Source organism: Microcaecilia unicolor, chromosome 4 (genome assembly GCF_901765095.1).
Source record: "Microcaecilia unicolor chromosome 4, aMicUni1.1, whole genome shotgun sequence".
Lineage (NCBI taxonomy): Eukaryota > Metazoa > Chordata > Amphibia > Gymnophiona > Siphonopidae > Microcaecilia > Microcaecilia unicolor.
In genome coordinates this window covers 248,965,207-248,991,012 of record NC_044034.1, presented here as the reverse complement: position 1 = coordinate 248,991,012, position 25,806 = coordinate 248,965,207, and the positions used below count along the sequence as shown (strand labels likewise).

Sequence of the window (25,806 nt, the reverse complement as noted above, 5' to 3'; positions counted from 1 at the left end):
CGTCCCTCAACGGAAAGCAGTTGGGACGCCCAAAATTGGCTTTCGATTATGTCGATTTGGGTGACCCTGGGAGAAGGACGCCCATCTCCCAATTTGTGTCGAAAGATGGGCGCCCTTCTCTTTCAAAAATAAGCCTGCCAGTCATGTACCCATAGGCAGTCGGTGGCCCAACTGTTTGGGGAGGCTAAAGGGGGTGGGGTTAGGGGGGGCTTACATCCATAATTGTCTGACAACACACAGAAAAAAAATAAGTAAAAATAAGTTACAATTAACACCTTTTATTAAATGTAGATATTAGATATGTATCATATGTCAAAAAAGTGGTTGCTCAAAGCATATACTTACCAATGTGTATACTATTCAAAAATGTTATCAATTATTAAACACTGCTATTTCCATCCATGGAAAATCCCAAAATGAAATAGTCACATTAGTGAAGTAACATCCGGCAACTAGACTTCGCATCATAGGTGTCAATGATCTGCTCAGAGTTAATATCTACAACAAGATCACTTTCAATGTTCAGTAAACATAAAGGTGTCAGTCCTGCATGACCCATTGTGGATCTCAGCCAGTTTCGTGCATGTCTCGTGGCAGAAAAGGATCTCTCACAGGTAGCTGTGCCAACAGGAAGAGAGAGTGCCAGTTTCAAAAGCTTTGTAAAATTTGGATACAAAGGTGTTGAAGCAGCTGCTTTCAGAGCTTCCAGAGTGATTTCTGTGTTTGGTAAGTCATTTTTTATCAATTCCATCTCTGTGTGAGCAAGTTTCGTATTGATAGAAAGAGCACTTACATATTTACTGAGTAGCCCATTGCTGTCCTCCAAATCGCATTTCAGAACTGCATCAACACTTTTTGCAATTTCCATTGACTGAGATGAAAACCTGCGACTACATTCTCCTAATAGTGTATCTAGCACAGAAAAATACAGTTGTCTTCCCCATTTTTCTTTTGCATTCTCATTTTCACTTGACTCTGAGAGATATTCTCGTTGTCCAAGTGTGCTTGTAATAAACGAACATTCTAGCGAAGCTGTTCTTTTCACAGGTCTTGACTGTCGACGTTTGTAAGAGTGCTCTTCATCTGTGTCAGGAACATTATGCAGTTGACAGAACTTTTGGATTTCCTCCCAAATATCAGCCCACTTAGCATCTGTTAGCATATTCTGCAATACGTCGATGGTTCTCTGGAGTACACTAGAGGCTCGAGAAAGTGTTGTATCTTCTGCCTGAAGTGCTTTGTGTGTCACATGAATTGTACTAAGTACATGGTAAAAAATAATCAAGCACACACAAAATTCTAACTTGCAACCCTGATGCTTCAATGAATCTATGGTATGGAGGCTCCGACAATCCTAATAAAGTGTTGAGAAGTGCTCCCAGTGAGTTTTTAACAGCAGGTACATTTTTCCATCGACAGGCCCATCTCGTGTCACTTAAACTGGACAATTCCAATTTGACACCAAGCATCCTCTGGGCCTCTAGGTATGCATGATGTGTACCAGGCTGTGAAAAAAATGTGAACAAGCTTTCCAGAGTGTAAAAAAATCCTGTTGCTGCTCGGTTTACTTTGCAGGCCTCTACTAAAACCAAATTCAATTTATGGGCCATGCAGTGTATATATATAGCTGTGGGGTGATCTTGCAGTATTTTTTGCTGTACTCCATTGACATGACCTGCCATGACAGCGGCTCCATCATAGCACTGTGCTACAATTGGCAAATCTGCAATCCCTGATACTTGTAAGAATTGTTTATTGTGCTGATAGCATTAGCATCTCCTCGCTCAGAACAATCGATAAATCCCAAAAAGCGTTCTTTTATTTCTGTATATCTCACACACACTGTCATTTCTTCTTGCTTGAAACTGCGTGCTTCATCAACAAGAAGAGTAAAGAACCCATTTTCCTGCACTTTCTGAATGATTTTAACTTTTTACAAAATCTGCAGCAATCTGTAGTAGCTCATTTTGCATTCTGTGGCCCAGTAGATTGAAAGAACTCTTCAATTTTCTTGCAAATGCTTCATCATATTTTGAGAACAAATTGCACAATTCCAGGAAGTTTCCACGATTTGCTGATTCTTCTCTTTCATCATGTCCCCGCAGTGCAATTCCTTGTTTGGCCAAGTGGGGGGGGGGGGGGGGGGGGCAGAGGGAAGGGGAAATGAGATGCTGCTCTCCTGCTGCACTAGACACTGTTTCTGCATGTAAAATGCTGTTTCAAAAGCAAAAAGGCTTATACAGTTATTCCCGTTAAGATGTATTCAAGTTGCTTACTTAAGTTGGATGGGATGTAAGTATATAAACATTTATTTGTAAATGGTATGTATGGGAATAAAGCCCAGTAGTCTCACAGCTAGAATTCTGTAACTGCCAAACAAGCACTCCATTTTTTTTTTTGCTATTAAACATTCCACTATTATCTAACAATACAGTGTTCTTTATTTTTATAATTCCAGAAACATCACAGCCCATGGATACCAATGCTGAAACCAGTTTCACTAAGAAGATTATATATGGAAACCTGTTGAGCTAAAGGATAATATGGATTGTCTCCTGTTTTCTGGCTCTGCCCTACCACGTCTTGGTTACATTAAAATCCAGTTTGCCCATTCTGCATTGAAATGTACTTTCAGTATGTCTGATTTTGTGCTTAGGATGCATGAATATAGGCAAAATGATATCATAACTTTTATCAAAATAAATGTTTTATTGGCCTCTTTCCAAAACAGCATGTGAATCCAAGATTCTGTGCAATACTGCTATTCATTATCAGGGTGTTAACCTATAGTTTGTCAGTTAATGGATGCGAAATATTTCTTATGAGCTGGCTAGACCATGAGGTTTGAATTGTCACTCACAGAATGATTAAACACAGCTGCTTATAAACATTTTTAGAAAGTCACCTATTTTATGTCTACTTCATAAATATAACACAAACATTCAAAATAGAAGTGTAAATATACATCACAAAAGCTTCCAAACACAACTTCACAACAATACTACCATAAATATGGCACAAAAATTATTATATAAGAACTGTAGCATAGTGTAAATTACTGCTCAAATGAAGGCAAAGAAATATGTAATTGGACCATCATATCAGATATAAGAGGAGTCCAAGTGTGTATTTCTCAATACTTTTTCTATAGTATAATCATAGGTCCTAAACTTTGTCAGATATGGGATTCCATGTGCATATGTGCATCAAATCTATAGCGACTCAAAATGTTTCCAATAAAAATTCAGAGTAGTACAATACTTAGCTTTAAAAACATTCATGACCAACACTGACAAGACCACGTTTCAAGCCCCCAGCTCTGCATCAGGGTGTTGTACTCTTCACAGGAATGTAAAACAAAAATAATTTCAAACAAAATTATATAAATCCAAAATAACAATTGTCTTACTCAAACTATCAAATTCTTAAATTCTTCCACATTTTGTGATTATTAAACCCCACTCATTCAGGGAGTCAAAAATGGTGCCTGATTTTAAATACAAACTTTCATCAATCAGATGCTGAGCACAATATATTAATGTCCATCATTCAAGCCTTCAGGTTGGATAGTATGTAATTTATGAATCCAGAACTGCTCACAATGTTATGCTACACATGCTAGTGGTCTCCTTGATTCTGCAAAGGTATATCAATAATTCTCCATCTAATAATCTTCCACCCATGGGCTGCCGATATCCGGTGGGACACAAGCGGTGCTGTTACATTACTGGTATGAATCCAGGTCTTGTGTTTATTAATCATAATCTCATCATGTGCTGAGTTCTGCCAACAAAAGGCAAAGACAAACAATTATGTAGATCACAACTGGTGTTATATTTTACTGTTATCTTAAAATCTGTGGAGGGTGAACACCAGCTCAATCCTTCAATGGTGGATTTGCATCAACAGCAATGCTGACAAGCCAAATGTCCTCTGATCCACAATCCACTTTGAGTTAGATGCTATCCCAATTTTTTTTTCTTTGATAAGCTATCACTGGGAAATTCAAAAATATATGTTGAGAAGACAATATAGGCCAAAATTTATTTAAAACAGTTACCAATTCAAAACATCTTTGCAACAGTTGAAAATGTAAAAACTTACTTGTGATGAACCTATCAGCAAGGTCCACAGAAAGGACTGGGAACAAGCAGAACCCGTCCTTGGTTGTCACCTTCACTTCCGCTAGAATCTGAGTCAGATGAAGACTGCAAAAACGTAACCGTTTGCTGTCTAGATCTGTTTTTCAAATTGAAACATCCATGCATATATTCTGCCTTGCTGATAGTCCGGTTCATCACAAGTATTTTAAATTTTCAATTGTTGTAAACATGTTTTGAATTGGTATGTGTATGGCTGAAGGTAATACAAGTATGCTTTTGCATTTTGTATAGAGGTACATTTTCAAAGCATTTCTCACATATAAAGCATGTTTTGAATGTAGAAAAGCTCTGCGTAAAATTGCATGATCAAACATATGTGCATTGACAAGATAACTCATACTTATACCCATTCTGTGCATAGGCATTCCCAGGCAGAGTTGTACATGTATGGAATATATGCACCAATTTACCCATGCAGAGCAAGTGTAAATTAGTATGTGAGAATTTGTGCGCTATTAGGGGTGGTTCTGAGAGGTCTGTTTTTTATATGTTTACATCTGACATTGGATATTTTGCTCAAAACATCTAAAATTCAAGTGGCGACTATAATGATTTTCGAAAATGAAAAAATGTATCTTTGTTTAAAAAATGGCCTTTTTCTACACATTGCTGTACTCAGTCCGTTTATCTTTTTGGACCATTTTTGAAAAAAAAAAAACACCCCTAAAGCGCCCAAAATCAAGTCAATGGGATGTAGGAGGCAGTGGCGTAGCCAGACTGCCAATTTTGGATGGGCCTGAATCCAAAGTGGGTGGGCACAAAATTTTCTCTCTACCCCCCTCCCCCAGCAAAATTTAGTCACGCTAATCAGATGCATTTGTCACACAGGGTAAAGTGCTGCTTTTCAGTGCATCAGTTTTCAGAAAATTTATTTAATAGCCTAACACCCTTTTCAGTGAGCTTTCAGAGGCCAAAACCTCCTGCCTCAGGTCAGTATAATGCTGTTACGGTATCCTCGCCTGACCTAAGGAAGGAAGTATTGGTCTCTGAAACTTCATTACCACAGGTACCATATTACTTTATCCTAAATTAAAAATAAAATTATTTTCTTTACCTTTCTTGTATGGCCATTTACTTTTTCTCATTGTGTCGCTCCCAGTCTCTAGATTCTGCTTTCCTTCGTTTTCACTTAACTCTTCTGCCACGGTTTCCTGGCCATTTCTCTCTCCTTTTTCTTTGCTTTCTTCAATATTTTTCTGCCTCTCTCTCTCTCTGTCCTGATTTAATTCATTCTTACTATCCATTCTTTAATTTCCTTCATCTACTTATGGCTTTTCATCTTTTTCTCTCCCTTGTTCTCCCCATGCCCCTTCCTCTTATTCTCCAGTCTTTCACTACTCTCCTTTTCCATCCAGCAGCTCTCTTCTTTCTCTCCCCATCATTCCAGTCTCCCCTCTCTCGCCCCATCCTTCTAGTAGTCTCCCCTCTTTCTTTCTGCATCCTTACGTCCAGTGTCACCTCTTTCTCCCTACCCTTCCATCCAGCGTCTTCCCTCTTTCTCTCCCCATCCTTCCATCCATCTACCCTCTCTCCTGATCCTTCCATCTAATGTCTCTCTCTTCCTCTTTCTAACCAGTGTCTCTGTATCACTCTACCCTTTTCTGTTCAGTGTCCCTTCTCTCTCTACATCCTTCCAGTCTCTCCCCTTTCTCTCCCCATCCTTCCATCCAGTCTCTCTCCCCATCCATCAGTTTTCCCTCTTTCTCTCCCCATCCTTCCATCTGTTTTCCCTCTTTCTCTGCCATCCTTCCATCTGTTTTCCCTCTTTCTCTGCCATCCTTCCATCTTTTCTATCTTTTCTCCCCATCCTTCCATCTATTTTCCCTCTTTTTCCCCATCCTTCCATGTTTTCCCTCTTTCTCTGCCATCCTTCCATCTGTTTTCCCTCTTTCTCCCCATCCTTCCATGTTTTCCCTCATTCTCTGCCATCCTTCCATCTGTTTCCCTCTTTTTCTCCCAATCCTTCCATCTGTTTCCCCTCTTTTTCTCCCCATTCTTCCATGTTTTCCCTCTTTTCTTCGACGAGGCCCACCCTGCATGCCAGCGCCAGCCAGCCCCAGCTCCCATCGCCGGCCACTGCTGCTTTTCCTGTTGAGCAGCAGGGCTGGCGCTACAAAAAGAAGAAGCGCTAACGGCGCTAAGGATGAAAAATGTTTAAAAAAAAAAAAAGCGCGGCACCGGGAGGAGCCTGCGAGCCAGCAGCCAATGCCTCAAGGCTGCCTAGACAGTGCCTGCCGGTGCCGCGCTTTTTTTTTTTTAACATTTTTCATCCTTAGCGCCGTTAGCGCTTCTTCTTTTTGTAGCGCCGGCCCTGCTACTCAACAGGAAAAGCAGCAGTGGCCGGCGATGGGTGCTGGGGCTGGCGCTGGGCAGGCCTGGGCTGAAATTGGGTGGGCCTGGGCCCAGACAGGCCCACCCGTAGCTACGCCCCTGGTAGGAGGAGCCAGCATTCTTAGTAGACTGGCCACACAGACATCCCAGCAGAGCAATGGGGCACCCTAGGGGGCACCACAGTGGATTTCACATAAAAGGTCCCAGGTACACATCTTACCCTTACCCCCTTGTATTATATATGGTGAGTCCTCTAAAACCCACCAGAGACTACTGTACCCAACTATGTACCACAACAATATCCCTTATGTCTGTAGGTGTCACCTATATGTGGGTACAGTAGGTTTTTGATGGCCTGACACTCTCCACCACAAGTGTAACAGTTAGTGGATTAGAGGCCTGGGTCCCCTTCTGCACAGTGCACTGCACCGACCACTACACTAGGCTACTCCAGGGACCTGCTTGCTGCTCTAATAAGACTGGCTATAAAAATCTAAGGCTGTCATAGAGGCTGGTATGTACTGTTGATTTCACATCTTTGAGGGGGAGGGAGAGGGTCAGTAACCACAGGGGGAGTAAGGGGGGTGGGGGTCATTCCTTTATTCCTTCAGTGGTCATCTGGTCACTAAGGGCCCTCTTTTTAAATGGCTTAGTTGTTGTTAAAAGAGGTCTAGCTCAAAACGTCTTAATTTTAGGCCTACTGTAGATTTTTTTTGTTTTGTTCCTTTATGGCAGAAAAACGTCCAAATGTTAGGAATGCCATAAATCCCATCCTTAATATGCTCCTGACACACCCCCTTGTGATTTGAACGCACTGTGGACGAATAGCATAGAAAAACATTTAGAAAATGGGTTTTGACAATAGTTATTTGAATGTTTTGGCAAGTTCCAAATGCCAATTTATGCCACTTTTAAATGCTTTTCTCTTTCGAAAATGAGCTCCATAAGCACATAGACACCTATGCTGACTTTGTAAAATACAACCTCCTCAAAGTGAAGCTAGTCAACATAATGACATAATTTATATTTGAATAAAAATTGTAGCAAAAGAGACCAGAGTGGGTGTGAGGAAAAAATAACAATATTCCAATCAATTGCCCCCAATATAGTCATCAGTCCTGACAAAACTCAACTATACAAAATATCAAAAGCAATTCTTTCTTTTTAAAGAGCACCAGTACTTAATTTAGAAGCCATCAACAGCAAATACTGATGTGATCATGTTTTGAGTATCAGGGTAAAGTGCTTTCAGTGAAATATCTGCAAGAAAAAAAATAAATATTAGAATTTCAAAACCAAGAAGTGGAAAATAAAAAAGCCATTTTTTTCTTTGGGATTAGACAGAGCAGCACTTGAAACCATACAGTAGCATGAGTAACATAAATTAAAGCTGTATCTATATATGGTGGTGAATTCTATAAAACATTCTTTCTATATGTAAACCCTAGTTTGACACACAAAAAGCCTCTGTGAAATTACCTCCTATGTACACAAATTCTCTACAAAATACCCATGTGTGTAATATCCATTCACATATTTATACCTTCCTTGTAACTAGTGTAAATTTGTGTGAGAGCATTTGCAAGCTACTGGGGATAGTTCCGAGTCATATTTTATAAGGCTCAGAGGCCTGTGTTACGTTTATAAATTACTGACAAGACAATCCAGCCAGCCAAAAATGTGAGGAAGTATCAAAAATAATTTCCAAGCAAATCTCAATGTCAAACTCTGTACACCAAGCTATTTGATAATTGACTAGTTAAGAGCATATCTTGGATGACTGTGTTTACTGATCTGTGATATGTCAAACTGTATTTATATATCTAAGTATTGGGTTTATCATAAATTATCCCTAACTCCATTTGAGCCTGTCATCTCAATTGGATTTATATGATTTCTGAATGACTTAGCTTTTCATCCACAATAAAGTGTTACTATCTTGGACTCTTGTGGAAGAATTAAAGAGAGTCAGCAGATATCAGCATTAAACATGTTGAGGTTGGTGGAGTTTTATAGTTTAAGTAGTACAGATAACTTTTCTTGGCATGTCTAAAATATGAGAAAACCACAATAGATACTTTGGTCTCAGTGGATTCAAGCCACTGAGAGCATACAACAGGCCGTCCAAATTGCCCAACAGTCAGCTATGTTCTACATGAACAAACATGGAAAAGTAAAGATGTGGAACTAGACCATCTCACACTAGATGACCCTCAAAACCACTTACCTTACAGCAAAGGACGACATTCTAGCAAGTAGAGTTGAGTCATGGAAACCGCTTGAGTGGTCCCTGGTTAAAGAGATAGCAAACAGGAACTTCCATTAATGGGGAATACCAACAATGAATGTGTTTGTGTCTCTTCTGAACAGGAACATTCTTCAATTGTGTTCAAAGATAGGGATACATTACAAGCTAGCTTCAGATGCCTTCTTTCTATGCATTGGAGAGAGGACCACCTTGATTCCTTTCATGACAAACACTCTGCTAAGGATGGAGGAGGAAACTATGGTACTCATAACTTTTGGCCAAGATAGATTTGGTTCCCATCCTGAAGTGTCCATAACGCAAACAATCTGTATGGGGTCTTCATCAGCTCTAATCATTCAGAATCAGGGAACTCTCTTATATTCCAACATTGGATCCCAAGCACTCACACCTTGGATGTTTGCGGCATCTTCCTGATAATGTGTCTCAAAACTTTCCTGACTTCTAGGAAAGACTACTGTAGGAGGTATTATGGTTTTACTCAGTGCTTTTTTTGTAGAAAAAAAGGTGCCGGTACTCATTGTGGGCGGGGTCACCACACATGGTACCGCCCCTATTATAGCCACACCCACATTAGTCACACCCCTTATACCAGCCATGGCGCATATAAACAGACATCATTGAAAATATTAAACTAGTATAGGAGAAAAAATAATGTGATTTCTTTTCATTATAAATAATTTCTGTAAGCTGTTACAGCTCCAGTATACCCAATGCAAAATAAGACAAATTCCAAACACTAAAATGAAAATAAAATGATTTTTTTCTACCTTTGTTGTCTGGTGACTTTGTTTTTCTATCCATATTGGTCCCAGTCTCTGATTCTGCTGCTCTCTATCTGTTCTCTTAACTCCGTTTCCAGGGCTTCCTTTCCATTTATTTCTTTACTTTCTTCCTTTCTTCTTCTTTTGTTGCCCTGCATCCATAAGTAAAAGCTGGGTCCTCCTCCATGGAATTGACTGGAGGAGGTATAACATGGATCCAGCTTTTGCCTATTTTCTCCATCCATATGCAGTTTTTCTCCTCTTCCCTTTCCCTCATCTCCATCCATGTGCATCTTCTTTTTTCTTTCCTTCCCTCCATTCATGTCCAGCACTTCTCCTCTCTCCTTCCCTCTATCCATGTCCAGCATTTCTCATCTCTCTTCCCTCCTCTGTATCCATATAAAGCAATAATTCTCTCTCCCCTCTCCTCCATCCAAGTCAGCATTTCTCCTCTCTCCTAGCCAACTCCTCCATCCATCCATGTCCAGCAATTCTCCTCTATCTCCTGCTCTCCTCTCCATCCATTTCTAGCATTTCTCCTCTCTCCCCTCTCATCCATGTCCAGCAATTCTCTCTTCCCTGTCCTCCCCTCCCTGTCCAGCGATTCTCCTCTCTCCCCTCCATGTCCAGCAATTCTCTCTTCCCTGTCCTCCCCTCCCCATCCAGCGATTCTCCTCTCTCCCCTCCATGTCCAGCAATTCTCTCTTCCCTGCCCTCCCATCCCATGTCCAGCAATTCTCTCTCCCTTGCCCTTCCCTCCCATGTCCAGCAATTCTCTCTTCCCTGCCCTTCCCATGTCCAGCAATTCTCTCTCCCCTGCCCTTCCCTCCCATGTCTAGCAATTCTCTCTCCCTTGCCCTTCCCTCCCATCCCATGTCCAGCAATTCTCTCTCCCCTGCCCTTCCCATGTCCAGCAATTCTCTCTCCCTTGCCCTTCCCTCCCATGTCCAGCAATTCTCTCTCTCTTGCCCTTCCCTCCCATCCCATCAATTCTCTCTCCCCTGCCCTTCCCTCCCATCCCATGTCCAGCAATTCTCTCTCCCCTGCCCTTCCCATGTCCAGCAATTCTCTCTCCCTTGCCCTTCCCTCCCATGTCCAGCAATTCTCTCTCCCCTGCCCTTCCCATGTCCAGCAATTCTCTCTCCCTTGCCCTTCCCTCCCATGTCCAGCAATTCTCTCTCTCTTGCCCTTCCCTCCCATCCCATCAATTCTCTCTCCCCTGCCCTTCCCTCCCATCCCATGTCCAGCAATTCTCTCTCCCCTGCCCTTCCCATGTCCAGCAATTCTCTCTCCCTTGCCCTTCCCTCCCATGTCCAGCAATTCTCTCTCCCCTGCCCTTCCCATGTCCAGCAATTCTCTCTCTCCTGCCCTTCCCTCCCATGTCCAGCAATTCTCTCTCCCCTGCCCATCCCATGTCCAGCAATTCTCTCTCCCCTGCCCTTCCCTCCCATCCCATGTCCAGCAATTCTCTCTCCCCTGCCCTTCCCATGTCCAGCAATTCTCTCTCCGCCCTTCCCTTCCATGTCCAGCAATTCTCTCTCCCCTGCCCTTCCCATGTCCAGCAATTCTCTCTCTCCTGCCCTTCCCTCCCATGTCCAGCAATTCTCTCTCCCCTGCCCATCCCATGTCCAGCAATTCTCTCTCCCCTGCCCTTCCCTCCCATCCCATGTCCAGCAATTCTCTCTCCCTTGCCCTTCCCTCTCATCCCATGTCCAGCAATTCTCTCTCCCCCTGCCCTTCCCATGTCCAGCAATTCTCTCTCCCCTGCCCTTCCCTCCCATCCCATGTCCAGCAATTCTCTCTCTCTTGCCCTTCCCTCCCATCCCATCAATTCTCTCTCCTCTGCCCTTCCCTCCCATCCCATGTCCAGCAATTCTCTCTCCCTTGCCCTTCCCTCCCATGTCCAGCAATTCTCTCTCCCCTGCCCTTCCCTCCCATCCCATGTCCAGCAATTCTCTCTCTCTTGCCCTTCCCTCCCATCCCATCAATTCTCTCTCCTCTGCCCTTCCCTCCCATCCCATGTCCAGCAATTCTCTCTCCCCTGCCCTTCCCTCCCATGTCCAGCAATTCTCTCTCCCCTGCCCTTCCCATGTCCAGCAATTCTCTCTCCCTTGCCCTTCCCTCCCATGTCCAGCAATTCTCTCTTCCCTGCCCTTCCCATGTCCAGCAATTCTCTCTCCCCTGCCCTTCCCTCCCATGTCCAGCAATTCTCTCTCCCTTGCCCTACCCTCCCATCCCATGTCCAGCAATTCTCTCTCCCCTGCCCTTCCCATGTCCAGCAATTCTCTCTCCCCTGCCCTTCCCTCCCATCCCATGTCCAGCAATTCTCTCTCTCTTGCCCTTCCCTCCTATCCCATCAATTCTCTCTCCTCTGCCCTTCCCTCCCATCTCCAGCAATTCTCTCTCCCCTGCCCTTCTCATGTCCAGCAATTCTCTCTCCCCTGCCCTTCCCTCCCATGTCCAGCAATTCTCTCTCCCCTGCCCTTCCCATGTCCAGCAATTCTCTCTCCCTTGCCCTTCCCTCCCATCCCATCCCATGTCCAGCAATTCTCTCTCCCCTGCCCTTCCCTCCCATCCCATGTCCAGCAATTCTCTCTCCCCTGCCCTTCCCTCCCATCCCATCCCATGTCCAGCAATTCTCTCTCCCCTGCCCTTCCCATGTCCAGCAATTCTCTCTCCCCTTCCCTCCCATGTCCAGCAATTCTCTCTCCCCTGCCCTTCCCATGTCCAGCAATTCTCTCTCCCTTGCCCTTCCCTCCCATGTCCAGCAATTCTCTCTTCCCTGCCCTTCCCATGTCCAGCAATTCCCTCTCCCCTGCCCTTCCCTCCCATGTCCAGCAATTCTCTCTCCCTTGCCCTTCCCTCCCATCCCATGTCCAGCAATTCTCTCTCCCCTGCCCTTCCCATGTCCAGCAATTCTCTCTCCCCTGCCCTTCCCTCCCATCCCATGTCCAGCAATTCTCTCTCTCTTGCCCTTCCCTCCCATCCCATCAATTCTCTCTCCTCTGCCCTTCCCTCCCATCCCATGTCCAGCAATTCTCTCTCCCCTGCCCTTCTCATGTCCAGCAATTCTCTCTCCCCTGCCCTTCCCATGTCCAGCAATTCTCTCTCCCTTGCCCTTCCCTCCCATGTCCAGCAATTCTCTCTTCCCTGCCCTTCCCATGTCCAGCAATTCCCTCTCCCCTGCCCTTCCCTCCCATGTCCAGCAATTCTCTCTCCCTTGCCCTTCCCTCCCATCCCATGTCCAGCAATTCTCTCTCCCCTGCCCTTCCCATGTCCAGCAATTCTCTCTCCCCTGCCCTTCCCTCCCATCCCATGTCCAGCAATTCTCTCTCTCTTGCCCTTCCCTCCCATCCCATCAATTCTCTCTCCTCTGCCCTTCCCTCCCATCCCATGTCCAGCAATTCTCTCTCCCCTGCCCTTCTCATGTCCAGCAATTCTCTCTCCCCTGCCCTTCCCTCCCATGTCCAGCAATTCTCTCTCCCCTGCCCTTCCCTCCCATCCCATGTCCAGCAATTCTCTCTCCCCTGCCCTTCCCTCCCATCCCATGTCCAGCAATTCTCTCTCTCTTGCCCTTCCCTCCCATCCCATCAATTCTCTCTCCTCTGCCCTTCCCTCCCATCCCATGTCCAGCAATTCTCTCTCCCCTGCCCTTCTCATGTCCAGCAATTCTCTCTCCCCTGCCCTTCCCTCCCATGTCCAGCAATTCTCTCTCCCCTGCCCTTCCCATGTCCAGCAATTCTCTCTCCCTTGCCCTTCCCTCCCATCCCATGTCCAGCAATTCTCTCTCCCCTGCCCTTCCCTCCCATCCCATGTCCAGCAATTCTCTCTCCCCTGCCCTTCCCTCCCATCCCATCCCATGTCCAGCAATTCTCTCTCCCTTGCCCTTCCCTCTCATCCCATGTCCAGCAATTCTCTCTCCCCTGCCCTTCCCTCCCATTATTTCCAGCGATTCTCTGCCTCTCCCCTGCCCTCCCATCGACGTGCGATTTTTCCGTCCCTCCCCTGCCCTCACCTCTCCCATATCCAGCGATTCTTCGTCCCCCAGCGTCCTCCTTCACTGCCTGCCAGCCAGCGTCGGATCAGGGTTGCCAGGTAGAAATTTTTTTTCCAGCCCAATCCGGGCCAGAAACCAGCTCAAAACCCGCCCAAACACAAACCCCGCCCCTGACACCCCCACCCCCGCGTCACCGGCCCCGCCCCCGCCGTCACCGGCCCCGCCTCCCACGTCACCGGGCCCGCCTCCCCGTCATCAGCCCCGCCTCCCCGTCATCGGCCCCGCCTCCCATGTCATCGGCCCCGCCTCCCACGTCATCGGCCCCGCCCAAAACGTCACTAACCCCGCCCAAAAACGTCACTAACCCCGCCCCCCCGCGGCCGAAAAAAATCAAAAGCCGCCCAAAAAGCCGCCCGGAAGCCTAAAAAAACCGCCCAAAAAACCGCAACCCGCCGCGGGCAAAAATTTCCCGCGGCGGGGCGCGGAAAACCGCCCAATTGGGCGGTAAAACCGCCCACCTGGCAACACTGCGTCGGATGCAGAAGCGAACGGTGCAGGCAGCGATTGGCTGGCAGCGTCGTAGCTTCCCTCTGCAAGTCCCGCCTACAACTTCCTGTTTACGCATAGGCGGGACTTGCAGAGGGAAGCTACGACGCTGCCAGCCAATCGCTGCCTGCACCGTTCGCTTCTGACTCCGACGCTGGCTGGCAGGCAGTGAAGGAGGACGCTGGGGGACGAAGAATCGCTGGATATGGGAGAGGTGAGGGCAGGGGAGGGACGGAAAAATCGCTGCACGTCGATGGGAGGGCAGGGGAGAGGCAGAGAATCGCTGGAAATAATTGGAGGGGAGGGGAGGAGGAGAAAAAGGTGCCGGTACGCCGTACCGTTGCGTACCGGCACAAAAAAAGCACTGGTTTTACTAGTAAAAGAGGCCCGTTTCCAACAGAAAGGAAATGGGTGCTAGCAAGGTTCCAGGGCCCCCTTCCTCCCCATCTTTCATCTCAGGACCCCCTCCTCTCATCTCAGGACCCCCTCTCTCGTCTCAGGACCCCCTTCCTCTCTCTCTCATCTCAGGACCCCCTCTCATCTCAGGACCCCCCCTCTCATCTCAGGACCCCCTTCCCCCCTCCAGTCCGACGGCCCCAGTGCCGTCCGAGTTCCAGGTCCCCCCCTCTCCTCCGATATCTGCGCCCTGCCTCTCCTCCAATTTCCGCTGCCCAGCACCTCCCTCCCTTTGTCTCTGTGGCCTCCGAGTGCAAGGAGGACGTGTGTGGGTGCCCCAGCCCTTCGTAAGTGGCAGCTGTTGTTTAAAACGTTTTACCTGCTGCTCAGCCGACATTTTTGTTGTGAAAAATGTAATGAAATAAGCAAAGCAAGAAATGAGTCACATATACACTGGATCTGAAGCCAAAACTACCTGAATGTGTCTGCAGTGACCAATACTGATGGACCCCCCCTCCCAAAAAAAAGAGAAAGGGAGGAGTGCATCCTCCAAGAGTAAAAGAGAACCTATAGCACTCATAATCCAATATGTTGCCACTCTAGAGATATCCCCAAAATTAAAATTTGTGTTTTTCCCTTTGCTATAAACTGTTTCCCCAATGTGGTGAGACGGCAAGATATCACCCTCATACTGTGTAGGTTTTGAAAACCCAGCCAAAGGCCAAGAATTGTCATCACCTCATGACACAGAGATTACCCGGAAAAGCCAATACGTCGGTGCTAAGAAGTACAACAATCAACCTGTTAACTCCAGCTACTTAACCACTGTATGTTAGCTGCGTTCTGCCAGGATGTTCCACCATGGAGCTAACTGCACCTGAAAAGCAGCAGCACTGTGCACAGATCACATTGGGAAGAGTGAGAGAGTGTGTGTGTGTGTGAGAGACAGAGCTGCTAGGAGTCCCTGTGACAGTGGAGGATCGAGACTCTCCGAACCTCCTCCAGCCACACCAAACCCGAATCCGAAGCTGCTCACGGGGAAGCGAGGCCACGGCCCGTGCACACATCACAAAGGTGCTGAGACTGACACCCTGAATGTACTCATGACGTCATTAACAGAGGCCACGTGCACACGTTCCCGCCTCTTGTGCGCATTGGGGGAGTGGTTCCAAGGAGGTTGAACAGGAGACGAAGTGAACCTAAGTGACGCATGCGCGGCACGTCGGTCAGAGCTCATTTATATAGTAGGATGTGAATATTTGCATTACAGCACTTAGGCGGGTAAGTGCACACATACCACATAAGTGTTAGTATTCTAAACACGGGGGCAAGGACTATATAAATGCATACTCCTGGATTATAGAATTGCCCTTTTAGTATCTATTTACCAGAATTTAAGAGGCCACTATAGTGAGTGATAGTAACTTTCCCAAATTTACTTAAGCACTGGTGTTCATTCATAATTTTTTAAATTGTTGAAAGTAGTTCCATGATAGATGCCGAGTCATTGTAGTTTGTGATGTCTCATTTAATATTATGGCATTCTTCTTGGTCATGCAGTGTGGCATCCTTTTTATGTTTGGTTGCTGTGTGTCTTCTGCTTTATATCAGGGGTCAGTAACCACCAGCACATGCTAGTAACGCTAGTGCTCTTTTTTGGTACCAGGCCCACCTCTACTTTACATATTTTATCATTCTATTTTTATGTTGCATTAAAAAAAAGTGCATTGCTTTGTATTTATTTTTATGTGCACAATTTATTAAGAAAGTTAAATGTCATATTTGTAATTGTTTTTATATTTTTAAAGTAAAGAACATAATCCTGTACTTTCTTGCATTAAAAATGTATGCAAAATACTAGTTTATGTTGCATTTAATCATGTTTTAATGCCGTTGCAATTTAAAAGACATAGAAAATAAGTGATAGGAAGGCTCCACTCATGTGTCTGGAGGATGTTGCAGCAGCATCATAAGTACATAAGCCTTATTTTACTGGGACAGGCCTAAGGTCCATTGAGCCCAATATCCGCTTTCCAACAGTGGCCAATCCAGAGGTCTCAGTACGTGGCAGGATCCCAAGAGTAAATCTCAATAGTGGAAACAAACTGCAACTCTATATCTATGGTTATACAAAAACTATAACGAAGAGTCCAGTAATACTTTATGGCAGTATACAATATTTCTTTTAAAATGAGGAAAAGACCTCAAAACACCCAAACGCTTACTTTTGGTTTTCAGCGTCTTTAGCTGGGGTTGCGGTATTCAACACTGGTCATAAAAACCTCATAATTTATTTTTTATTTACTTTTCCAACATTTAATATATTTCATCAAATTTTATTTATCCTTTATTAAAATAACCTTTTCTTTGTCTTAGGAACAAAAGGGTCTAACTTGTTTTACCATATATTTAGAATTGTCTTTGCACAAAAACATTTTTTTGATAATTTCTGAAGCAAAAAAAAAGTCAAGTACTCATCTGTCACCCAACGGCGGTCAGATCCATTTCACTTTGTTGGCTAACTGCCAGTGGGATAAAATGTGATCATAAAATGAATGACACTATCCTTGTTGTGGTAAATGTTGATGTATTTTCAGCAGGTATAAGCACTTCCTCTGAATTCCTCACTCAGCTTCCGGATACCATACATTACCACTAGGTAGTGGGCATCTGATTTGCACAGGTAAGGACAGAATATTGTTCTACTATATTTTGCATTGCTGCATCTGGCAGGGGAGAGATTTCCTGAGTGTTGAATCAGAACAGGAGCGTCAGAGGTGCTCTGCTGTGGAGGGAAGGGAGACAGACCACAGAGAGAGGGAGAGATGTGCCAACACATGGAGGAAGGAGAGGGGAAATACAAGATATTATGCCAGGGATTCCCAAACAGTTAGCCTAAAGCAGTATTTCCCAACTTCTTTAAGCCAAATACCCCCTAAGTTGAATAAGTTCAACCTAGTACCTCCAAGCTGCAATTAGCTCTAGAAACTTGACATTCTAATCACAAAATCAAAAATAACATTACTTTTTCTACCTTTGTTGCTTAGTCGTTTTTTTAATCATGTTGGTTTGTGCTTTCCTCTCTCTTCTCAACTCCTTTGCTAGGGTCTCCTTTCCAAGTGAAATTTCTTCTCCAAATCCATCATTTTTTTTGTCCCTATCATTACCCATGTTCAACATCTCCCCCGAGCCATGCAGCATCTTCTGTGTGTGTCTCTAGATGTGTACATTTTGATAGAAGCATCATTTTACAGATTAACATCCTGCCTAGCCATGTGTGGTGCAGTATGTGCCAGTGATCAATAGAGACTGAAATATCTGCCAACTGTTTCCCAAAATTCAAGGAAAAGAGTTAAAGTTTGCAGAACTATGTACTCCCAAATATTATATAAAGCCTCTAGCCCATCCGAAAGGGAATTGCAGTTTTAACTCCTGAACCAGGGAGGGTGCTAGATTCATATTAATTCTGATTTAGATCTGAACCTTGAGTAGAGAGGTGGTAGCCGTGTTGGTCCACTTTTAAAGGTAATCAATAGAAATAAAACAAAATAAAACATGGAAAAGAAAATAAGATCATACCTTATTGGACATAACTTAATACATTTCTTGATTAGCTTTCAAAGGTTGCCCTTCTTCATCAGATCGGAAATAAGCAAATGTTGGCAGATGACAGTATATATAAATGAAACATCAAAGCATTCCAGTGACAGTCTAACAGGATGGAGGTGGATAGGTGAGAGACAGGAAGAGGGACAGGTGAGATATGCATGGAGACAGGAGGGGGACAAAGCAGTATGATTTTCAAAGCAGTACATTTTTATGGTTTATAATTGGCTAGAAAACCCAGATCTTTGTTAAGTCCTGTCTGGTGGGTATCAAAATATTTAATCATTCTGACTTCAAACATCTTACGTTCCTGTATTGTTTTAAAGTTCCCTTTTAAGATTCTTACCATGAAGTCAAGGTTTTGTAAAGTGCTGCCCCACAGGCGTGACATCTTTATTAGTATTAAAGCAAAAATATCCAAACCAGGGCACCAAATTGCCAATCTTCAAAATATTGTTTAACACAAATTCAGTCAAAGGTTGCTAGTAAAATGAAAAGATTTTTTTTATGATCACCCTCAGATTTTGCCACTCTTAGCTGCAAATGATAACACCGCTGCTTGGTGGATCAGCACTTCATTCATTGGGTAATACTTTTATGAATATTTTTATGTGCTGGTCAGGTGATGAAAAACCTCCCTTCACCTGTGATTAGTACTGGCATTTTTCATATGGTGTCTATGTAAATTAAATCTGTTCTTTAGCATCTGACTGGTTTCTCCAATGTAGCAGCCTTCGTTGCATTTTTTACACTGAATGATATATACCACATTGGAAGATGAGCATGTGAAAGATTCCTTAATGTTGAAATATTTTTCCTTTGTGAATGACCGTGGGGTCCTGTGAAATGTTTTGGCACAGTTTGCAGCTGGATACATTGCAAGGATGTGTGCCATTCTTTTCTTTTTGAGTCTGTGTTGGGAGCTTACTTCTAATTAGCTTGTGTTTTAAGTTTGGTGGCTGTCGGAAGGCCAGCACTGGTGGGGATGGGAATATCTCTTTCAGTAATTCATTCTCCTGGAGTAGAGGCTAAAGATCTCTTATGATTTTTCTTAATTTTTCCAGCTCTGGGTTGTATGTCACTATAAGGGGGATTCTGTCTGTGGCTTTTTTTTTCTTTGTATTGTAGCAGTTTTTCCCTGGGTGTTTTGAGGGAGGAGGCAATATTCTTTGAGGGGAGGGGGAGAGCACTAGGCAGCCTTGCCAGGTTCCTCTAGACCAGAGCTTCTCAATCCAGTCTTTAGGACACACCAAGCCAGTCAGGTTTTCAAGATTTCCACCATGAACATACATGAGAAATTTGTAAGCACTGCTTCCATCTATCACATGCATATTTATTGTGGGTATCCTGAAAACCTGACTGGCTGTGTATGTCCCACAGACTGGGTTGAGAACCCCTGCGCTAGACAATGGAAAGGACATTGGAGTAGCCACCGTTCACTTCAACTCTGGCTGTGGGGGATGAGTATAGTGTTTGAGCCAAAACCATAATTGTTAGGGCCTGATGCATAAAACCCCATTCCACTCTATCAAATGCTTTTTCCATGTTTATAGTTAAAAGTACAAAAGAGCTTTTCTGAGATTTTGCCTGCCACATCAAGTTAAACATGTGGCGCACACATCACATCTGCTGTAGGTAAAGAAATACTAAAGGATTCCACCAAGTAAGATGTTATTAGAAAAGTTCAGATTCTTTACCTCTATCTGTTGGTCAGGAAGAGACACTACTACTATAAATCACTTCTATAGCGCTACCAGTCCTACGCGGCGCTTTACAACTGAACATGAAGAAGACAGTCCCTGCTCTAAAGAGCTTACAATCTAAATCAGGATAAACAGACAGGCCCAAAAACGACCCATTGGTTCAGTCTAGTGGAATAAGCAAAAGTTTTGTTTTTCTTTACATTTATCTCTGTTCAGTGCCGGCAGACATTTTGCCCAGTTTTACTAAATAAATGCCGAATTGTTTAATTTCAGTGACTTTATCTAGTTCACCATAGCACATCACCACTCGACCTGAGCAGTTGTTAATACATCCATGGAGTTTCTCTCATCAAGAAGAGAGGCGCATGTTTTACTGATTCAGATAACTTTATTGGCCTAACCTATGTTGCTAGTCATCCATGTGGAAAGCATTTTTACAATGCTGAGTGCTAATTAAAAAAATAAAAATTAACACACATGTCTGTTTTATAGAGACAAGTTGTGTGTTGAGGTGCCTTTCTACAAAAGGCTCCTAGAATAATTCCCAGCAGTACACAAAAGTCTTTCAGTTTACACCCGATTCAAGAAGTACAACTAAGTGCATGTACTCTGTTGCTTACTTTTACAAAATAAAATACACAGATCTACAATAGTTCCACTCCAATGCAGCCCTCTTAAAAGTGCACATGCTTTCTGTTGCTTCTACATCCAGTTTTATAAAGCCACGAAATGATATTCAGAGTAATTAAAAGTTAAAATACTTTTTCAAAATTGCAACAGTAGTAAAAATAAAATTACATGGCACAGAAAGATCAAGATTCAAAGGCAGTACCTATGCAATTCCATGCATGCGTGAACTTGAGTACAACGGAGGACTCTGGGTGGCAGATGCTTCACGGTGTTGTGATGCCCTTTACTAGATGACACACAATGCCTATGGTACTACTACTACTTATCACTTCTATAGCGCTACAAGGCATACGCAGCGCTGTACACCATACATGAAAAATCAGTCCCTGCTCAAAGAGCTCACAATCTAAATAGGCCAGACAAACAGACAGAACAACTAAATAGTAAAATAAAGATGAGACCAACTTAGAAATATGGCTATCAAAAGTTAATCCAGCATCTGGCAAAACTCCCAGGCTATAAACTTGGTTTTATGCTACTACATTAGACCCTTCCCATAATAAAGATGGTTGTAAAAATAAAAAAAAAAGGCGATTTTAAAAAACCCATATACTTGAGAAATTTTGAGCTTTTGCTTTGTGGGTAAGATTCTTTCCAAATTTTCTTTTAGCCTGGCTTATTGAAGATTTATATCCAATTTACCAGTGCTTATGCTCTAGATATCCGGACTTAATAAATCAAGTTCTTATGGCTTTCATAGCCTCTTTCACATCACCATTTAACCATTCTGGCAGTTTTTTGGTCTTCTTTCTATCCTTTCAAATGCATGAAGAAAAAAGAGAAAAGTCTCTCCCAGAAGCCCAGACAAAAACAGACTGAAGAAACTTGCAAGGCAGAGGTTACATAGGATGTAAACTGCTACTCGGGATAGGAGCTCTCTCCTAAGGGATTTCCAAGGACTGGTCCCTCCCTGCACCCTTCCTTCAAGCATCTCCCGGACGACCCCGACCCAGAAATGTCAACGAGGTGGAATCCACGTCTCCAAATGCAACGAAAGGCAAACCAGAAGGACACACCTCCATCTGGTCTCTCCCTCTCAAACACCACCTCCCCCAGTCCTAGCTTCAGCTTTCTCTAAGCTAAGGTCACCCGCCACCGTCCCTCCGGAGCCTTTCTCTAGTATCATTCCCCCCCCCCCCCCTTTGCTGCGAGCCACGTTTTGTTCCTCAGCCGACTCCCTCTCCCGCCCTGCCGGAACCAGGAAGGAAGTCTGTTGTGGAGGGGGTGGGTGGGACGCGGCCCGAGGGAAAGACGTCGCGTCATAGGGGAGGGGGCGTGGTGGGACACCAGAGAAAGAAAGCTCCGGGGTCGGTGGAGTGCGGACGTACTACTGCTGTGTGAACTACTACTACTTATCATTTCTATAGCGCTAGCACTAGCAGACGTACGCAGCGCTGGAAGACAAGTGTCAAGGTAAGAGGATGTGGGCTTGGAGTATTTGAGAACGAAGGAGAGAGATGCTGGTCTGGGGAGAGTGGAAGAAAAAGGGAGAGATGCAAGATTCTGGGGGAGGGATCATCGATCGCCTGTGAAGAAGAGTGTTGTGTGTGTGTGAGAATACGTGTGTTGTCACCTGCCTAATGTATGTAACTTGGTAACGCTGTAAAGATATAAACTTTCTTTTAAGGATTTTCCTAATGAAGTTTGTTTGCTTACTGGTCTTTTAGTTTCCCTCCTCTCACTCTCAGCTGGTCTTTAGAATGAATCTGTAGAAAATGAGTGACTTATTGTATGGTGACCCAGGGGTACTGGATGGAGGGACCACACAAACAAATCTGCAGGAGATAGGCAGACATTGGGGAGAAGACCATAAAGCTTGCATACAGACTATGCCTCCTTTAACTTCAATCTGGCTTTCGCCCTCTACATTCAACTCAAACAGCCCTTGCTAAAGTCTTCAATGACCTGTTCTTGGCCAGATTTCAGTGGAGTAGCTAGGGTAGTTGACACCAAGGGCTGGTCATTTTTTAACACTCCCCTCCAAAATCCAGTACTAGGCATGCCGAGAATACAAAACATTCAGGACCCCGTAGAGCAATTCTACCATACCATAAGCAGTCATTTCTACCAGTCACACAAGGAAATGGAAAGCACTTTAAACATTACAGTGAGCACTAGAACATCAATTCACCTATTGTAAAATGAAACCAGACAGAATAGTATAGATCGTCGATCCTGCACAGTCAATGCCAACTGAAAGCCATGTCTTTTTCACAAACACAGATACACCCAAATCCACTATAGTAATCATAAACTTTCTATTTACACAAAAATTAAACTGAACCCCCAGACTCTGCATACAATGCAACACCACAGAAACAGAAAATGCCCCCTAGTACTGTGCAAAATATAAAGACAGCAAATGTAAATTTGAAAAAACTAACAAATACCAATCACCACTTTACAAATTAACAAATAGAAATAAAATAATACCATTTTATTGGACTAATACATTTAGCTTTCAGAGGCCAAAACATCCTTCCTCAGGTCAATACAGTATAGTGCTGTACAGTATCCTATCCTGACCTGAAGAAGGAGGTTTTGTTCTCAAAAAGTTAGTCAAAATGTATTAAAATTAGTCCAATAAAAAGATTACCTTGTTTACATGTTCCATTATAAACATTTATTAACACAGCTACAATACTACTTTATCCTAAAGCAAAGAAATAAAAAAAATATATATTTTATTTACAGTTTGTTGTCTCTGGTTTCTGCTTTCCTCAGCTTCTTTTCACTGTCTTCCTTCCATCCAGCATCTGTCTTCATTCTCTCTCTGCCATCCAGTGTCTGCCCTCTGCTGTCCCCTCCACCCAGTATCTGCTCTCTCTCTCCCCCTTCCATCCACTGTCTGCCCTTTCTATCCCTTCCATCAACTGTCTGCCCTTTCAATCCACTATTTGCCCCCTCTCTCCCATCCATCCAGGGTCTGCCCTCCCTCTCGCTCCCCCTTCCATCCAGGATCTGTCCCCTCTGCCCCTTTTTTTCAGCCCCCAGTTCCAGCCCCCTTATCCCACAATGCCCCTAGTTCTATCCCCAGCCCACATCTTCCACCTGCCCCCCCTTTCAGTCCCCAGTTTCAACCCCAGTCCTTTTCTCCCACCAGTTCTGAACAGCCCCCAGCCCTTTTCTCTCACCAGTCCCGAGCTTCAGCCCCAGCCACTTCTCCCTGTCTCCGTTTCAGCCCCTGCCCCTTTTCAGCCCCCAGTCCCAGTACTAGCCCCCAGTTCCAGCCTCCTTCATCCACATGCCTTGCATTAGGGCCCCCCTTTTCAGCTCCAGACTCACTCTTTCACCTGCCCCAGGTATGCCGCATTTTCCCACCAGCCCCAGACATGGCCCCTTCTCAGACCCCAGTTCCAGCCCTCTTCTCCCATCTGAGAACCCCCCTCCCCTTCCCCCTTCTCCCATCTGAGCCCCCCCAACCTTCCTACCAGCTCCGTCGACAGACGACAGACCTCTTCTCCTGCCACCACCCTGCCTTTAAAAAAACATCTGTGAAGCGACATCGCAGGCAGCGCCTCGCGTCTGTCCTGCTTATAAAAGAAGCAAATCTCCTCGTCGTCATCGGGCCTTCCCTCACTGTGTCCCGCCCTTATGGAAATAGGAAGTTACCTCAGAGGAGGGTGGGACACTGAGGGAAAGCCCAACGAGGAGGAGGAGATTTGCTTCTTTTACAAGCAGGGCAGACGTGAAGCGCTGCCTGTGACGCCGCTTCACAGATTTTTTTTAAAAGGCAGGATGGTGGCAGGAGAAGAGGGCTGTCTGTCGACAGAGCTGGTAGGCAGGTGGGGACTGCAGCGCCAGCGGCCCTTTGGGTGGGAGCAGCGGGAGCGGACACCACCCCCCTCTGACACCCGGGGCGGACCGCCCCCACTGCCCTGCCCTTCCTACGCCACTGATCCTCATCCTTCGTGATCTGCTGCTTTTGACACACTTGATCACTGCCTACTCCTTGATACGCCATCCTCACTTGGATTTCCAACCTACTTGTCTAACATTGCTGCCTGGATTTCTCACCACCATTTGAAACTAAACATGGCCAAGACTGAGCTTCTTATCTTTCCCCCTAAACCCACCTCTCCTCTTCCTCCATTCTCTGTCTCTGTATATAACACTCTCATCCTCTCTGTCTCTTCAGCTGATAACCTTGGGGTTATCTTTGGCGCCTCTCTGTCTTTCTCTGCAGATATCCAACAGATTGCTAGAACCTACTGTTTCTTTCTCTGTAATATCACCAAATTGTGCCCATTCCTTTCTGAGCACACTACCAAAACCCTTATCCACACTCTTACAATCTTTCACTTAGACTATTGCAACTTGCTTCTCACAGGTCTCCCACTAAGCCATCTCTCTCCCCTTCAATCTGTTCAAAATTCTGCTGTACGACATATTCCGCCAGTGTTACTACGCTCATATTAGTCTCTCCTCGAGTCACTTCATTGGCTTCCTATCTGTTTTCGCATACAGTTCAAACTCCTCTTATTGACTTACAAGTACATTCACTCTGCAGCTCCTCTGTACCTCTCCACTCTTATCTCTCTGTACACTCCTTCCCAGGAACTGTTCATCGAGTAAATCTCTCTTACCTGTACCCTTCTCTTCCACTTCCAACTCCAGACTCCATTCCTTTTATCTTGCTGCACCAATAGGTCTGGAATAGACTTGTCAGTACGTCAAGCTCCAGCTCTGGCTGTCTTCAAATCTAGGCTAAAAGCCCACCTTTTAGAGGCTGCTTTTAACTCCTAACTCCTGTTCACTTGTTCAGTACCCATGTCTGTTTTATCGTCCGTACTTTAAATAATTCCCTTATTCCTTTTGTCCTGTTTGTCTTGATTAGATTGTAAGCTCTGTTGAGCAGGGACCTTTCTTACATGTTCAGTGTTGCATACATCTAGTAACGCTATAGAAATGATTAGTAGTAGTAGGGTTCCCTGTACCATGGGGGTCCATCCAGTCTGCCCAGAAAGGTGGCCAGGTTTGAATTTGTGGCTTCATGCATGTTCCCTCATTCTGTGTTCTTTTATGAGTGTGTGTGAGCCAGTTATGTTTTAGATGAGTGGAAATAATTCCATCCTCTCCTATACAGGAGTTCTTTGTGTATATCACACACTTTTTTTGAATTCATGTGTTTTCATCACCACCACCTTTTGTGGATGAGCATTCCAGACATCTGTTGCCCTCTGTGTGAAAAAATATTTCCTTACGTTGCTTTTCAGTTTCCCTCTTGCAGCTTCATTTCATAGGTTCTAATTCTAGTCTGTCTGGTTTTGAAAAAGTTTATTCATTTATATCTTTCAAGTATTGAAGCATCTGTATCACATCTCCCCTCCAGCATATACATATT

General features: G+C 44.5%; 1 protein-coding gene across 8 annotated transcripts in view; it reads left to right on the top strand.

The window, feature by feature from the left end:
* Positions 1 to 2,933, top strand: part of TSGA10 (testis specific 10) — a 302,307-nt gene extending 299,374 nt beyond the window's left edge. For all 8 annotated transcript variants that reach the window (XM_030201396.1, XM_030201399.1, XM_030201397.1 and 5 more), the window contains one exon: positions 2,459 to 2,933. In XM_030201396.1, the coding sequence (XP_030057256.1) occupies positions 2,459 to 2,489 (31 nt within the window). In that variant the 3' untranslated portion in view covers positions 2,490 to 2,933. The remainder of the gene's footprint in view (positions 1 to 2,458) is intronic.
* Positions 2,934 to 25,806: the final 22,873 nt, after the last annotated feature.